The sequence below is a fragment of the Eremothecium gossypii genome, chromosome II (genome assembly GCF_000091025.4).
Source record: "Eremothecium gossypii ATCC 10895 chromosome II, complete sequence".
Lineage (NCBI taxonomy): Eukaryota > Fungi > Ascomycota > Saccharomycetes > Saccharomycetales > Saccharomycetaceae > Eremothecium > Eremothecium gossypii.
The window spans coordinates 321297-337796 of NC_005783.5; the positions used below are offsets into that span (position 1 = coordinate 321297).

The window sequence follows — 16500 nt, forward strand, 5'->3', positions numbered from 1 at the left end:
CCCAACCATGTATATAATCGTTAGAAAGTAATATGTAGAGTCAATATTAGCCTCTTATTTCACGACTATATTACCGGCCCACTTTAGTCGGGTGGATGGGTACCTTTAGTTTTGATTTTTGCTCCGATGTGCTGCCAAGTAGCTCCTTTAGTTGTTGCGCCAAGCTTCCCCTTCTCTATAGGCGGCCCCGTTGAACGAAGCCGGTGCTTCTTGCTGAAATTATAGTTTACTGGACTGGTTATTTATGTTCTTGGCGAGATGGACGAGTCCGAATCACAGTTACGGGGTACTCTGCTTCCGCATGATAGCTTGGAATATGGAACAAACTCTGACAAGACGCTCACTGAGACACAGAGGTGCCAGGAACACAATAGGTCACTTCCAAAAGCACCCATCCTAACATCCTTATGGCTAGGAAGTTTTCTGGCATCGATTGATGCAAGCATTGTTGCGAACATCATGAACAAGATTGCAGAAGAGTTCCATGAGTCGGATAAGAAACAATGGATGGCGACGAGCTTTCTTTTGACCAACGCAGCCTTCCAGCCGCTCTATGGTCGATGCTCTGATATTGTAGGAAGGAAATGTGCCCTGCTCATCGCCCAGTCCTTCTTTCTTCTCGGGACGCTACTCACATGCTTTGCACGGAATGTGACCGAGTTCGCCATTGCTAGAGCCATCTGCGGCATGGGAGGTGGCGGGATCGGCGCGATGAGCAGCATAACAGTTAGTGATATATGCACCACGAAGGAGCGAGGGATGTACCAAGGGTATGCCAACGTCATCTTCGGGGCCGGCCAGGTTTTGGGAGCTCCAGTAGGAGGCCTTATCATGGAAACATTTAATTGGCGGATCATATTTGCAGCACAGGTTGTCGCCATTATGATATGCATGATCCTGGCGTACCGAAACATTAACCTAAAGCTCCTGCATATCCCCCCCTTCCACCAACGGTTTACTCGGAAAAACCTCTCCCGCATTGACCTATTTGGGTCGAGCATGCTGTCATGTTCTCTAGTGAGTTTTCTGATGCTGTTCTCATCGGGAGTTAGCCGGTCACTGTGGTTTCTCCTCACGCTAGTGTCACTGACACTTTTCTGTATTAATGAGCGCTACATTGCTACAGAACGTCTTTTGCCAAACGGTATATTGCGGGGCCATTTTGGCCTGTCGGCGCTATTGATAGTGGTATCATCTTTTATGATGTTCGCAGAACTCTACAGGATGCCGGTATACCTTCAATTGATACAGGATATTTCTGTGTCTCGGTCGGGCATTTTTCTTTTATTTGCAAGTGTGTCTTCGTCTGGTGCGTCACTGTTCACCGGATGGCTTCTTCGGACTACGAAACAGGATCTGGGTAAGCTTGTATACAAAATTGCCTTGGCCAGTAGTTTTATACAGCTGGTTGGCATGATGCTAGCCTTGTTCACCACCAGCGTCACTGAACCGAGCCAAGCGGTACACGCCGGCTGGGCTGTTTTTAGCCCGAGATCCGCAGGCCAGATGCACTACTTCAAGAGCGATTCCATCGCCTGGCGGGTATTGTTGACTGTAGCACTGATGTGTAGCAGCTTCGCTTATGCCAGCTTGCTTGTCTCCATTTTGGTCAGCATAGTTGACACTACAGAGAAGTCGCAGCAGGCAACCATGATCGGCGTCTTCTACCTCTGGCGCTCCATCGGAAACACGCTAGGTGCATCAGTTCCGTTATCTGTATATGAGTTCGAGGTGGCTCGGAAGCTCTGGGACTACATGGAAGCGCAGGGCCTGCGGGACACATATCTGGATTTGCTCCACGATTCCAGCATCCTGCGACAGAGATTCCGGAACCATACCCTGGCGGCACTGCTGCAGATATACAGGAGCTGCTTCCAGGTCTCCTACCTCCCCAGCATCTGTGTCTGCATACTGGGTATACTCGCCGCTACGCGCTTGACGCAGCGGGCGGCGCATAAGTAGCTATGTATTCCCAACGGCTGGACGCCGGAGCGCGCGAGGCAGTATCTCGTCCAGCGAATCTTGCAGGACATCGAAACTCAGGAGCCGCTCCCACGGCAGGCCCAGCGACACGTACTCGCGCCTGCAGTGCTCGGGCATGAAGGGCTCGTACTGGCAGCCCAGGAAACACATGATCATTACGGCCACCAGCTCTGCGGAAAGCTGCTCCCGTACAAGATGGAGCCGGATGGCAAACGCCATCGAGACCGCAGCAATGGAGGCCGGGATCCCCGCGTACCCGGTCCCGATCCCGGGTAGCAGCAGTTCCTCCACCTCCGCGGGCAGCGCCTGCAAAACACCCCACACCGCGTCGAACACCGGCTGCACGCCTGTCGCCACCGGCCTCGCAGCGTCGAACACCGGCGCCGTCGGTGCAACCATCGTCGGCACGTGCAGTAGGTACCGCACGCCGCCCGCAGAGAACCGCTCGGGCACGTGCAGCACCGCGCACGCCCCCAGGGGCCTGTACGAACGCCCCAGCTGCCCCCGCACCCAGTCCTCGAACATCGCGCCGCCGAGCAGCTCGCGCAGCCCCAGGTCAAACCCACCTCGCAGGTACCCCAGCGAATTCCCTGGCGACACCACGCCGCGTGTCACGCCGCAATCCCACGCCGCCACCGCCTCCAGCCCGCCCCGCCACACTTTCACGTCCCCGACGCCGTCCAGCCACCGCCGCCAGACCTCACAAACCGTCTGGTTGTTGTCAATCAGACACAGCCGCATCTCTTCCGTTCGCCGCTGCCCCTGTCAGTCCCAGTCCATGCCATTCCCCTCTGATTTTGGAACATGTCCGCATATTCTGCCCAGCGTGCCCTCTGTCCGCCACTCCAGAAAGCCGTGGGTAGCCACAACGGAATACAAATTCCGCCCCCCATGCCAAGCCTATCTCACTTACAGCCCTGGCACAATCATTAATGTACCGATAAAATATGTCTCCGCATAATAATGTTAGCTAATCTCGAAGATAACGTGCGGTTTGCGGCCATACTGATATGTCGAAAACGCCCAATCGGGCGCAGCTCGGTGACGGGCGAGATGATGGCGCGCGGGGCTCTCTGTCTACGAATTACGTGATGCCCTGGTACCGCCTTTAGCATTCAACTCTGTACTCCAACCTAAAATGCCCAAGGGGAGACCAGGCATTATCCACCGCAACTCAGAGCAATAGCTTCTCAGCGCACTGGAGGGAAAGTTTTGACCACATTGAAGCGACAGGAGTTCCACTCGACAAGCGTGTGATCGACGTACTGGTGAATTAGTCATAAAAACCCGTTAGATGACACAGACAAACCAGGTCAGAGCAAGCACCAAAGGAGTACTGGGCATGACAAGAAATGTAGTAGGGGCGTTCACGGCTAACTGGCGCTGCCGCAGGCAGCACCAAGCGCTTGGACGGGTGCCGGAGGCGATGCCAGACCAGATATTGGGGCTCACGGAGCGATTCAACCAGGACCGGAACCCGCACAAGGTGAACTTGACCGTGGGGATCTACAAGGACGACAATGGGGAGGTGACGAGCTTCCCGTCCGTGGCGCGGGCGCAGCGGATGGTGGAGGGGCAGCGGGGCGGCAGGCTGGCGTACCTGCCAATTGCCGGGTGTCCGAGCTACGGTGCGAGGGTCAGCGACTTTTTGTACAGCGAGTGTGCGCCGCAGGGGCGGGAATTCCTAGCCAGCGGATGCGTCAGCTTCATGCAGACGCTGAGTGGGACGGGGGCGCTCTCGCTGGCATCCCTGTTCCTCTCGAACTTCATCTCGAAGACGATCTGGGTGCCGCAGCCCTCGTGGGCCAACCACATGAATATCTTCAAGCTAAACGGGTTTGAGGAGGTCCGACGGTACCGCTACTACGAGGACGGGGCGGTGGACGTCGACAGCTGGCTTGCCCAGCTAGAACGCGCGGCCGCCGACCGGCCATATCCACAGTGTATTCTGTTGCATGCCTGCTGCCACAACCCCACGGGCGTTGACCCCACGCGCGAGCAATGGTCCCGGATCTTGAGCGTAATCAACGGACTTGGAATGGTGCCTATCGTGGATATGGCCTACCAAGGGTTGGAGTCTGGTGACCTTCGTGCCGATGCCTACTTGTTGCGGATGTGCCTCGAGCACAGATGGGACAACGGGCTTTATGTGTGTCATTCTTTTGCGAAGAACATGGGTCTTTATGGCGAACGAGTGGGGTCCCTCAGTGTGGTGCATCCGCTGGGACAATTTCAGGCTAAGGCCGCGACAGATTCTCAGTTGAAATGTATAATACGGGCTTCATACTCATCACCGCCTTCATATGGCTCTCGGGTCGCAACGACCGTGCTTTCTGTCCCCGAAATCAAGCAACAGTGGCATGAAGATGTACACGGGATGTGCAATAGACTCTGGTCTGTCCGCTGCATGTTACATGAGAAACTACGGTGGCCCAAGTTGATAGACAGTACCTCGCAACACGGGATGTTTTATTATACCGGAATTGGCCCTGACGCCGTGGACACCCTGAGAGAGAAATATTCTGTTTATTTGACCAAGGATGGTCGATTGTCGCTAGCAGGAATAAATACTGGCAATGTTGATTACGTTGCTAGGGCGCTTCGTAACGTATCTACATACCCGTGAACCGTGTTCGTGCCCATACTTCGGATCTCGAGCGACCTATAGAAACGTTGGCCGCCGATTTTTGGGGACCTGAACGGCGGGTCACTCTTCCAGGTATAGGTACTTATAAATGAAGAGATAGAATTAATACACCATATTTTTTATACATGACTTTACCGATTAGTCTTCTTGATCTATCTTGTGTGCAAGATAGTAATGTGTCTACTGGAATCAGGTCGCGTGCTTCTTCCCAAACAGTTTCTTGAGCTTGCCGCTAAAACTATTATGGTTCTTTAGGGGGCGCTCTGCTGACAGGGTGTTGGAACCACGGTTGCTCGTGGGAGCCAAGCGCGCTTTCTGCGGCTCATGTGGCTTGGCGGAAGCGAGGCTTGCTCCCAGCGAATGCTTTGGTTTGTGGCCATGGTGATCTTTGTGTTTAAACAGACCGAACCCGCCATGATGGGCTAACGACGAATCCCTATGACTGCTGGGTTGAGTGGAGCCACTGGCATTGCTGCTGAATGGAGGGCTATCATTTTCCGAGTCGGAGTCTGAGAACCTGGACTTCCAGCCTTCAGCTGTCACTGAAAGGAGGGCCTTCTTCGGTGTTTCGTGACCTACATGTTGGCCAGGGGATTGATGTATTTCACCTTCTAAAGTCCCCTGATACATAAACTCATTCGAAGCCTCCGATCTGAGAGAGAGGTTTTTGAAACCCAAGTTTTTGTGTTGCGGCCGTTCGCGCTCAAAACTCGACTTCTTCTTGGGAGGCTCACGGGGATAAAGTACACTTGGGTCTACTTTCTTTTGGTTACTCTTGGGAGAAGTCGGGGACTGCGCCTGCTTTTCCCCAGAATTATTCTTATTCATAGCGAGTGTCCGACCCTGCGGTTTAGATAGGGAAAATTGGCGCAGGACCTTGGAAGATCTATCTGCAGATGCTGCAGATGGTGTCTTTGGGGAATGCACCGAGACACGCCTCTTTGGTTGCCGTAGTGTAGGGCTTTTCCGCATCTTATCATCGGACAACTGCGCATTCAACCTCGTATTCTCTGCTGTTGTAAGGGAAAGGTATGCACCATCGGCGGCAGATGAGGTATCTAAGGGAGGACGGTTATACTTCGAGGTCCCTGCTGAAGGCGAGTTCTTCATGGCCGATTTCATCGGTGAAGGGGACTTTCCAATCTTTAGCCTGTCGCCATCTGGTGTAGTGCTCGCAGCTTCTGCCTCCTCGAGCTCCCTCTGCCTCTGTGTTGCCCCCGCACTCAAAATCGGGTCTGCAGACTGCAAGTATTCCGCCATGGTCGGTCCATCGGGCACCGGTGTTTGAAAGCCATGCTGCGAAACCTCCAAGGCAGGGACATGGCCGCCTTGTTTTGGCGTTTTTGGCGAACTCCTCGCGTTTGCTTCACTGTCAAAGGGCTGCTCATCTTGTTCTTCCTCCTTTTCATTCAGGGGAACAATAGACTCCCCTTTTCCGGAAGTGCTGACGCTGTCCTCTGGTTCCTCCGGCAGCGGTGGCGCAACAAGATCTTTGACCGTTGTGCGTCTGGGAGTCACTGGCGCTCTAGTAGTCGGGGATGGCGAGTGGCTGTCGCCCGAGGGCCTGGGCTTAGGCTTGTTGCTCCGCGTGCGTGCGCTCGAGCTTTCCGCGGTGCTTTTTGCCTGCCTGCGGGCCGCATCACTACCCGCAGACGTCATCGAAGCCCTGCGCGAGCCGGATCCGTGCCGCATATTCATCCCGGTGTGTATCGACGCGGACTTGCGCAGTGAGCTGTGCGCGCTGCTTCCCGCGCTCACCGGCACGGTGACTTTCACCAACCCCCGGGGGCTGGGCACGTACTTCGTGGTCATCACAGGGCCGTCGTCCGCCCCGCCCCGCGCCGGTACCTCCTTGGCCACGCCTGCTGTCGCCCGCCCGCCAAATGCGTTGAACTCGTCCTCCATATGCCGCTCCCGCGCGCTGCGCGCCGCCTTCCCGTCCTCGCTGCGCGTCCGCCGGCCCGCGCTTTCTGCGCTTGCCCGCCGGACGCCACCTCGCCCGCTCCGTCCGCGTGTAGGCAGCATGCTTTCCCTCTTACGCACCTTGGAGTGGTCCAAAGCCGTTCCGTCTTGGTTCATCACTTTCCCAAGCGCCGACACGGCAGCCACTGCTTCGACGTCCGCTGGCCTTGCCCTGCCAGGGGTTTGTTTCCTAAGCATCCTGTCCGTTCCGGAGTCCTCTTCGTCTGATCCTCTTAGCCTAACCAACTGCTTTCGTTATACAAATCTATAGCTCCTACTTGCGCTTGTCGCGGTGGTAAGCCTAGGTATGCTTTATTTGTGGGCGCCCTTTTTAGGACCCAAGGCCTCTGGTAGGGGCTTCAGGATTTTTTGCTGTCACGGACGATGAACATCATCGCTAACGATTACGTGTGTCCAGCCCCATTGCTAGGAGCGGATGACTGGAGCTTTCCGTGAAGGCGCGTCCGTAGCGGTGTTCGTTCCTTGTTCTGGGTGCGTACGCGTGTTCTGTACGCACGGTTTTCGATGGAAGATAGAAACGGAGCAGGCGCCTCAGGGCCAGCGCACAGAGGCTCAAACCAAATTAGTCTTTTTTTAAGTATATAATGATTATTTCACTACCTTCGATACGAGTGTACTTTAGTTCCGTGGGTCAGACAATTAGCGGCACGGCATTACGGCGGTTACGTAGCGCAATTACTCAACAGTGACAGACTTGGCCAAGTTCCTGGGGAAGTCGACGTCGATGCCGTTGTTCACGGCTAACCAGTAAGCGGTCAACTGCAAGGGGATGATGTTCAACAAGCCCTGGAGGCAGTCGACGGTAAGAGGGACCTCGAGGGTGAGAAGGTTGCTATTCTGGGCCTTCCTGGTCCACACCTCGTCGTTCTCGTTACAGATGATGATCGGGCGACCCTTCCTGGCCGTGACCTGCTCGATGGACGAGACGACCTTGGGGAACAAAGAGTCTCTGGTGCCGAACGCGATGATCGGGAGGTTTTCGTCGACCAAAGCGAGGACGCCGTGCTTCAACTCGCCGGCCAAGACGCCCTCAGAATGCATGTAAGAGATTTCTTTTATTTTGAGAGCGCCCTCCAATGCGGAGGCGAACTGGTAGCCCCGTCCGAGAAGAAGAAGCGACTTCTGGTTGCAAAGCTCGGTCTCGCATAAGTGCTTGATCTGCTTCTCGAGCTGTAGAACCTGTTTGATTTGGCGCGGGATCTCCTTCAACCCCTGGATAATCTCCTTTCTGCGCTCGATCCGAGAGACCCTGTCGTCTGACAAGGACAACGCAAGCATCACTAACGCGATGTACTGGGACGTGTACGCCTTGGTGGACGCGACGCCGATTTCCGGCCCGGCATTTATGTGCACACCACAGTGCGTAACACGCGAAATGGAGGAACCCACACTGTTGACGATTCCGACAGTGAGGGCGCCGCGCTCGATACAGTAGTTGAGCGCCAACATGGTGTCGGCGGTCTCGCCGGACTGGGACACGAAGATGCACACGTCGTCCCGGAACACCGGACATCTTCTGTCAAGGAAGTCTGAAGCTAGCTCGATGCTTACAGGGATCTCAGAGAGCTCCTCGAAGATGGCGCGTGTGGCCAGACACGAGTGATACGACGTGCCGCAGGCAATCATCGTCAAGCGCCGCGCGCTTCTGATCGCCGGCAACCATGACTTGAGGCCGCCAAGCATCACGGTGTTGTTCTCGAAGTCGATCCTGCCACGCATGGTGTTAAGGGTCGACTCCGGCTGCTCGAAAATCTCCTTCTGCATGAAGTGGTCGTACGGCCCCTTCATGATCTGTGCTAGTTCCATCTCCAAGGTCTGGATCGACCGCGTGGCTGAGGCACCTACCTCACGCCGCGAGCGGTGGATGTGTAATTCACCATCGTAGATGTGCGCGATGTCGTCGTCCTCCAAGAACAACACCTTCTTGGTGTGTTTGATGACCGAGGCGGCGTCCGACGACAAGAAGAACTCCACCGGGTTGGGCACGCCGTCCTCCGAGAGGAACGCGCGCGACTGCGAGTGCCGGAGCCCCGTCTCGCTCGCCGCGATCGGGAGCAACTTCTCGCAGTCCGCGCCGGCCTTGTGTCCGTTCAACACCGCCGGGATCGGCACGTCCGGCTGTTTCTCGTTGTCCGGAAACTCCACGTCCACAAAGTCCACCTTGAGCTTGCGCTCGCTCTTGACGCCCACCAAGAGCGGCGAGCCCTTGCGCGTCGCGATCACCTCGCAGGGGTATCGCGACGAGCGGCAGAGCAACCCGTACGACCCCTCCAACTCCAACAACACCTGCTTCGTCAACTCGTGGAAGTCCAACTCGTGCCCATTCTCCAAGTTCGTGTCGTACAAGTGCTTGAACAACTTCGCAATCACCTCCGTGTCCGTGTCTGACTCGAACTCGTAGCCCTTGTTCCGGAGCAACGTCTTCAACTCCCGGAAGTTCGTGATGATCCCGTTGTGCACCACCACAAACTCGTTGCGTGCGTCCGACCGGTGGGGGTGGCAGTTCACCTGCCGCGGTTGCCCGTGCGTCGCCCACCGTGTGTGTGCGATCCCGCAATGCGACACAAACCGCACATCGCGCGCCGGCGCGCGCTCTGCGATCTCCCGCTCTAGCGCGCTGACCTTCCCGATCTGTTTGAATATGAACGTCTCGTCCGCCCCGTCGCCGTCAATGGCTATTCCCGTCGAGTCGTAGCCGCGGTACTCCAACCGCTGAAGCCCCTCCACCAACGTATCAATGATCTCTCCGCGGCTCTTCTCCACTAGGTAGTTGCAATAGCCGAAAATACCGCACATCCCTCCTCGAGCTCGTCTGTGTCCTGTTTAGCGGCCGCTCCGTAATGTGTGTACACTCTGTAGTTATAGTCCCGCTGACAGCCTGGCCCCGCTCGTGCTGCTAGCTGCACAGGAGGCCGAAAATCCGGTCTGGCCACGCCTGATAATATATACAAAATTTCCATCCAGCAGCTGCAATTTCGCGGCGCGCAGGGCGTGAGTTTCTAATTTTGTGTTTCTTGCGCAGACCTTTATGCTGGCGGGTTTCTTTTTCGTCGGGGCCGCCGTGGAGTGCGCACGACGACTGATCTCCAGCGGCAGCGAGTTCTATGCAGGCGCGCGGGGGCGTGTTCCTGCGGCAGGCGGTCGGTGGGGCATAGATTGCGTATGTAGGGGTACGTAGGGTCATAGGCCGCGGAAGCGGTCGTACACGGCGCGCCAATCGGCCAGAAAGCCGGCGAAAAAGCGAATGGCGAGGCCCAGGTCACGTGACCCGGCCGCGGCGCGGATGCTGTGCATGGAGAGCTGCGGGATGCCAAGGTCGATGGTGCGCGCGCCGGTGGCGGCGGAGAGGATGGGGCCGACGGTGCCGCCGGAGCGGGCGCCGTTGCGAATGTGGAAGTACTGGAGGGGCGCGCCGGCGGCCGCGGCGAGGTCGTGGGCGAAGGCGGTGCCGACGGAGTCGGTGGCCATGTGGCCGTTTTCGTCCAGGGCGAGGGCCAGGCCGGCGTTGGGCACGGGCTTGTGACCGTCGAGGTACTGGTCGCAGAAGGAGGGGTTGAGCAGGTGGGTGACGTCTGCGGAGAGCACGACGGAGTTGGCGAAGAGGGTGGGCAGGGCGGCAGGGTCGGCGCCGCGGGCGCGCAGCACGCGCGCGGCGATGGCGCCGAGGAGGCCGCCGGCGGCGCCCTGGCGCGTGCGCGAGCCGATCTCCTCGTTGTCGAAGAAGACCACGGCGTCGAAGGCCGCGGGCGCGGGCGCGGGCGCGGCGAGCAGCGCCTCCATGGCGGCAAACGAGCACAGGCGGTCGTCGAGGCGCGGCGCGAACAGGAAGTCGTTGCGCAGGCCACCGAGCGAGCCGCGCTGCACGTCGAACAGATCCAGGTCCAGCTGCACGAGCTGCGCAACCTCGACGCCCGCGAGCCGCGCGACGTAGCGCAGCAGCGGCAGTGGGTGCTTGCCGAAGAGCGGCGCGGCGCGCTCCGCAGCGCTGGCCTCAGCGTCCGCGCCACCATAGCCGATCACCGGCACCATCTGCGTCTCCGGGTCGAGCGGCCCGGTGGCCACAGCGCCGAAGTGCGGCGCCAGCGTGGAGATGCGCGCAACGGGGTGCGGCGTCGAGTCGACCAGGCGGCTGCGCACGCGGTCCGAGTCGGCCTCGCGCACCAGCACGCGGCCGCCGATGCCCAGGTCACGGTCCAGCCACACGGGGCTTAGCGCGCCCGCGTACGGCGCCACGCCCAGCAGCTCGTAGCCGTCCACTGCCGGCCGCGCGGACACCGGCCGCACCTTGGCCGCCAGCGCGTCGCAGTGCGTCGCGATCACGCCGACGCCGTCCGTCGCCTTCCAGTCACGTCCCACGACAAACGCCGCCAGGCTGGTCCCGTTGCGCACCGTGAAGAAGCGGCCCTCCGCCGGCAGCTCCCACTCATCGCGCTCGTCCAGCCGCCGGAACCCGGCCGCCTCCAGCCGCCCCGCGTAGTGTGCCACCACGTGGTGCGTGGTCGGGTTCTTGTACGTGAAGTCCACGAATCTCCGTGCCCACTTCTCCAGCCCATCCTCCTCGTCCGCGCCCGACGCGTCGTCCGCGCCGGGCGCGATCTGCAGCTGCTTCAGCGACTCCTGGATCGCCCGCAGCGCCTCTTGTGTAGCCATAACCTGCTCTTTCAGCTCCGACATGTCGCGACTGCCCACACCCCTGGCGGCCCGCCGCCCGCGCTTGTTTTATAGCAGGAATAGGGGCGCCACCGGGTCGCCCTGCGCGCCTCTCCTATTCCCAGCGGAACCACCCAGAGTGACTCACCGCGCCTGCGCGCCCCGCCGCCCGCGGGTTGCCGGTACCGCACTTCACCGCGCCCACGATCCGTCGCCGTCACGTGCCGGAGATTGATTGGCGTTGATCGCCGTTAGGGGGGGCCGCCGAAGCCCCGTCGAGGTCACGCTACAGCCGCCCGCCCCTGCGGAGCCACGTTTCTTGTTGCTTCCGCAAAGGAACGCGGACGATACACCAGGGCGGTGCCTGTGGAATGGAAGCGGTGGCGCGCGCTTTTTGGGAAGTCATTTTCGCGCTCGTTCTGTTTTTGTTTGTTTACATAACGCCGACGGCGGCGCACGCCGTAGGCGCCGATGAAAAGGGCAATAGGTAAACAGTGGCTGGGACCGGAAGCTTTGCGCAGACCCGCCTACGTAGACTGGGGGGGGGAGGAGCTGGCGTGTCAGGTGGGGGCGCCTGGTCGTAGTAGAGGGGCGGGGGCCGGGTACGAATGGTGTGCGCCGGGGGGCAGGCAGCCGTTCTTTTCCGTTGGCAGCTGGGGCGCGGGCGGAGGACTTCGACCTGGACACACAGCTCACGCAGCTTAGAGGACGTTTAGGAGACGGGGCAGCAGGTTTGCGTGAACTAGAGCGACAGTTTCGAACTGAGCAGTTTCTGTGCTACTATTGAAGGTTGCAGCCCGTTTCCAACTACGTACATTCGTTTATATCAGTGCGCAGATCCAAGCTCGCAGGGCAGCACAGAGTGTAAGAAACCACAGAGGAGGATGACCGCAGGGCACCGAGACGAGAGGCCGGATAGGGAGGGCGGCAGCGAGCGCGACGAGCACCTGAACCGCGTGGTGCAGTCTGTGTCGGACGCGACGAAGCGGCTGTCGCAGATCTCGAACAGCAGCACAGCGCACACCAAGACCGGCAAGCGCAAGAACCGCGACACGGTGGGGCCGTGGAAGCTGGGCAAGACGCTGGGCAAGGGCTCGTCGGGCCGGGTGCGGCTGGCGAAGAACATGCAGAGCGGAAAGCTGGCGGCGATCAAGATCGTGCCCAAGCGCAACGTGCGTCACAACCAGAAGCAGGTGACTGCGCTGCCGTACGGCATTGAGCGGGAAATCATCATCATGAAGCTGATCACGCACCCGAACATCATGGCGCTGTACGAGGTGTGGGAGAACAAGTCGGAGCTGTATCTGGTGCTGGAGTACGTGGAGGGCGGCGAGCTTTTCGACTACCTGATTGCACGGGGCAAGCTGCCGGAGCAGGAGGCGATACACTACTTCAAGCAGATCGTGCAGGGCGTGTCCTACTGCCACAACTTCAACATCTGCCACCGGGACCTGAAGCCCGAGAACCTGCTGCTGGACAAAAAAAACAAGACCGTCAAGATCGCAGATTTCGGGATGGCGGCCCTGGAGACGACCAACAGGCTGCTGGAGACCTCCTGCGGGTCTCCGCACTATGCATCGCCGGAGATTGTCATGGGCCAGAAGTACCACGGCTCGCCCAGCGACGTGTGGTCGTGCGGCATTATACTTTTTGCTCTCTTGACGGGCCACCTTCCTTTCAACGACGACAACGTCAGGAAATTGCTGTTGAAGGTGCAACACGGCAGGTACCAGATGCCTAGCAATGTATCAAAGGAAGCAAAGGACCTAATATCCAAGATCTTGGTTGTGGATCCGGAAAAGCGCATTACTGTCGACAAAATATTGGAGCATCCATTGTTAGTGAAGTATGACAACCCTGGCAAAGGCGGCCTGGCCTGCCCCCTTGAAAAGCCAGAGGAGCGTCCAAAGGTTCTGGATATACATTCAATCGACGACATTGATGAGACTATATTGAGCAATCTGCAAATTCTGTGGCACGGCGCCCCAAAGGAGTATCTGGTGGATAAGCTCCTGCAGTCGGGGTTCACAGAGGAGAAGCTATTCTATGCGCTACTTCTTAGGTACCAGCAGAGACAATCGGTTGAACCGACATCTGTTCCTAGTAATATGGCTTCGACGAATGGTAGTGGTGCATTTGCGAGGGCCTCTAACAACGATCAGTCTGTCATCAATGCCCCAAAAGTAACACAAAAGTCACAGTTTTCCATTAATTCATTGTTAGTTTCTCCAAAGAAGACGAGGGAGGGATACGTTGCCTCTTCTTCGAGGGTCTTCAAACACAGTGTGTCTAGGCGGTCGTTACACGTATCGCCATCCCCTATGAAGAGTTCCACCTCTTGCAGGTCACTAAAAAGTTCGTCTTCCAAACGTCTTCAATCTCCGAATCCAAAGGCCATAACTCAGCCCGTTAAGGTGACGTCTCCCCAACCAAGAAGAAGAACACTGCATAATTCCGCTTCTAAACGGTCGCTCTATTCTTTAACCTCAATCTCGAAACGCTCCTTGAACTTAAATGAATTCCTTCAAGAGGCCAACGAGGTTAAAACACCGAAGCTACCTTCGATGCCATTACAGGACCAGCCAAGAAGCGAGGCTCCGAAAACTCCAACAAAAACAACGTATGGAGCTGATTCACATGGCGGAGAGAAACCCACCTTTATCTCGGTGTTGCATGACTGCCCAACTGTGGATTCAGAAGGAATGGTGTTCAAAAGCTCATCTGGAACTCCTATGATAGCAGCCAATGCACCAATAATTCAACCTGCTTTTATTTTTGGTGTTGGGGCATTTCCCGGTACTAAACAGCCCAGTTCAAATTCTCTCTCTAAGCCGTCGTTGAACAGCCAATCAAGTCCAAAGCAGGCTCAAGAGGCGACGGCAAATTCAATGAGGGAAACTATAAGGGATCGGCAGACTCTTGTAGTGGAGAAAAGAGTTCCTTCTAAGACGGAATCTGTGCCACCTGCTTTTCCACGTGTTAGACCCATAATGGAGCGAAAACATGGTAGTGATCTGACACTAGTACGGGATACTCGTTCAGTAGCAAAAGAAAAGCGCTCATCTTTATCCCTAGATCCGCGGAGGACCGCTCCAGAACCTCCCAGAGGAATAGAAACACTGCTTAGAAGATATAGCCTAAAAAATTCTATCAAGAGCAGGTCTTCCCTGAAGAAGAAAAGGGATAGTGGGGCGTGGTCAATTACAGACAAAACTATCTTCCAGGATCTGGGACAGGTACCCGAGGATGAGGAGCAAGAAAAGGATAGTGAAGAGAAAGGAAATGATACCTTTATTTCCACTACAGAAACAAGCGATACCCCATCCTCCAAATTCAAAGTCACTACTAGCACACCAATAAAGAAGGATGATGCTACTGCTATTTCAGCTGAAAATGCAGCTGTGGGCACTGAGCAGTCAGGAAGCGAAGATGAAGCGACCAATTTTGATTCGAATGCACACTCCTATCCTATCTCAACCGACTTAAAGACTGAAGATGATTTGACACCTATCAAGCCCCAGGGCCAAACAGACCTATTGAGAATGCCTTCTTCTTTTATGAACTCATCGAACACATTTGCGAACTTGAACAACTTTATCTCAAATATAGATAAGGAGTATAGCCCTGAGAATTCTGATTCAGGGCGGATCGAGAAAGACGAGCCAGCAGGCAAGGCCCAACCTGAGCAGATAACTGTGAAAAAACGGCAACGCACTTTGGCGCCAGGTGGTTATTTAAGTCCATCTATTCCGCGGATGGAAAGTGAAAATAGTCTCAATCAGGAACTCGGTTCTCGAATTTCTGATCTTTCTGACTTATCTTTTGCAAACGATATGCCGACTTACACGAATACTGCCCATGCTGTGAGCATATCCCCTGGAACGCGTAATGTGTGCAGTTTTTCGCCCCTCGAACCTCGATCACCACAAGATGTAAGTAACAATGGGAAAATGAGGTCTAACCTCCATATTCCTCTACGCCAACTCTCTGAGGATATGTGTGACAAAACTATAACTACACAGGAGGGCGAATCTGTTAATATATTCGAGGATGCCCCGGAAGAAGAAGGTTCTCTTACGACAAGCACAAGTGGCTCCGTTCCGAATATCCACCAGAAAGCGATATCAATTGACACCATGAACACATCATGTGCATTAGTGCCAGTAAGTCATGTGAGAACAAGCATTCATATGAATGGTGATTCTTCAGTATTGGATTGGAGTACTTCAGATGGAATCCTATCTAAAGCTCGCCCTCTGCCAACTAGCAACCATGTGCGTAAAAAATCTGGAAACAGGCTCTCAAACAATCTTACGTTAAGTAAGAGCATGATGTCTATGTTCAAGAATCTTGACCAGATAAATGTGACCGATATACAAGATCCTATGCCAGTTTCAGATCTCTTGAGCAAGGGAGTTGATCCAATCGAGCCAATTGAGCCATTAAAAAATGACCAGGTAACGCTTAAAGCGGAGTCTATCGGCGCAGAAAGCGATAGCATTAATATGGATCTGGCCGACCGAAAGCATGTAACCATTTTTCATGATAACGTTTCCGATAAAAACTTTAAATCTACGCGTATGGAAAACTCTGACAAGGGATCTCTGGGGTCTGGGGCCCCACAAGCAACCCACTTGTTTCATACCGGGAATAAGGACATGAAGAGCCACGAAACACTACTAAGTCCAATAACTGAAACACCAGCGGCTGCTCTCTCTGCTACCTCTCTAACTCGCAAGGAGAGCATATCTTCGGATGGGAAATCTGTTAAAGATGAGACAAAAAAGTCAGGTAAGGGGAACTGGTTTATGAGGCTGATAATGTCATTTACCAAACCCAAGAAGACTGTTATACAGGAACACATGACAGTGTTGCCTTTTGATGATGTTAACATTATAACACTCCAACAGTTCAGTTACCAAGGAGTTGAATATGAGATTAGACAAATGGAGAGAAGAAAAGACAAACAAAAGGTAGAATACGATTGCCGCTTATTAGATGGCGATTTCAAGTTTAAAATTAATATTTATGGTGAAAATAGCGCAGCAACCAAGGTGTCTGTCAAGCAAAAGGGAAGAAGTGATGAGTTAGCTTTCACAAAGTTGAACACAGACATTGAGGCACTCATTAAAGCAAAGGAGAATGCTGCAAATGTAAAATAGACCATAGTACTTTTCAAGCAAAATATATATATAGACATATTATATGTTCGCCGTGTGTCATTCATTTCATGAACT

General features: G+C 55.5%; 7 protein-coding genes across 7 annotated transcripts; 3 read left to right on the forward strand and 4 right to left on the reverse strand.

Annotated features, from left to right (window-relative positions):
• Window positions 1-258: 258 nt before the first annotated feature.
• VBA1 (Vba1p) lies at window positions 259-1962 on the forward strand (the record flags this gene model as incomplete). Its single annotated transcript, NM_208260.1, has 1 exon — window positions 259-1962. One exon carries the CDS (start codon window positions 259-261, stop codon window positions 1960-1962), a length of 1704 nt encoding a protein of 567 aa, NP_982907.1.
• PDL32 (putative ADP-ribose 1''-phosphate phosphatase) lies at window positions 1963-2724 on the reverse strand (the record flags this gene model as incomplete). Its single annotated transcript, NM_208261.2, has 1 exon — window positions 1963-2724. The coding sequence occupies one exon, from the start codon at window positions 2722-2724 to the stop codon at window positions 1963-1965; it is 762 nt and encodes a 253-aa protein (NP_982908.2).
• Window positions 2725-3277: 553 nt separating this feature from the next.
• Window positions 3278-4609, forward strand: AAT1 (aspartate transaminase AAT1; the record flags this gene model as incomplete). The annotated part of the gene is made up of 1 exon (NM_208262.2): window positions 3278-4609. One exon carries the CDS (start codon window positions 3278-3280, stop codon window positions 4607-4609), a length of 1332 nt encoding a protein of 443 aa, NP_982909.2.
• A 210-nt stretch (window positions 4610-4819) lies between these two features.
• AGOS_ABL037C (ABL037Cp) lies at window positions 4820-6790 on the reverse strand (the record flags this gene model as incomplete). Its single annotated transcript, NM_208263.2, has 1 exon — window positions 4820-6790. One exon carries the CDS (start codon window positions 6788-6790, stop codon window positions 4820-4822), a length of 1971 nt encoding a protein of 656 aa, NP_982910.2.
• A 498-nt stretch (window positions 6791-7288) lies between these two features.
• Window positions 7289-9409, reverse strand: GFA1 (glutamine--fructose-6-phosphate transaminase (isomerizing) GFA1; the record flags this gene model as incomplete). Its single annotated transcript, NM_208264.2, has 1 exon — window positions 7289-9409. The coding sequence occupies one exon, from the start codon at window positions 9407-9409 to the stop codon at window positions 7289-7291; it is 2121 nt and encodes a 706-aa protein (NP_982911.2).
• Window positions 9410-9793: 384 nt separating this feature from the next.
• On the reverse strand, window positions 9794-11287 carry APE1 (metalloaminopeptidase APE1; the record flags this gene model as incomplete). Its single annotated transcript, NM_208265.2, has 1 exon — window positions 9794-11287. The coding sequence occupies one exon, from the start codon at window positions 11285-11287 to the stop codon at window positions 9794-9796; it is 1494 nt and encodes a 497-aa protein (NP_982912.2).
• Window positions 11288-12147: 860 nt separating this feature from the next.
• Window positions 12148-16425, forward strand: HSL1 (protein kinase HSL1; the record flags this gene model as incomplete). Its single annotated transcript, NM_208266.1, has 1 exon — window positions 12148-16425. One exon carries the CDS (start codon window positions 12148-12150, stop codon window positions 16423-16425), a length of 4278 nt encoding a protein of 1425 aa, NP_982913.1.
• Between the last annotated feature and the right edge of the window lie 75 nt (window positions 16426-16500).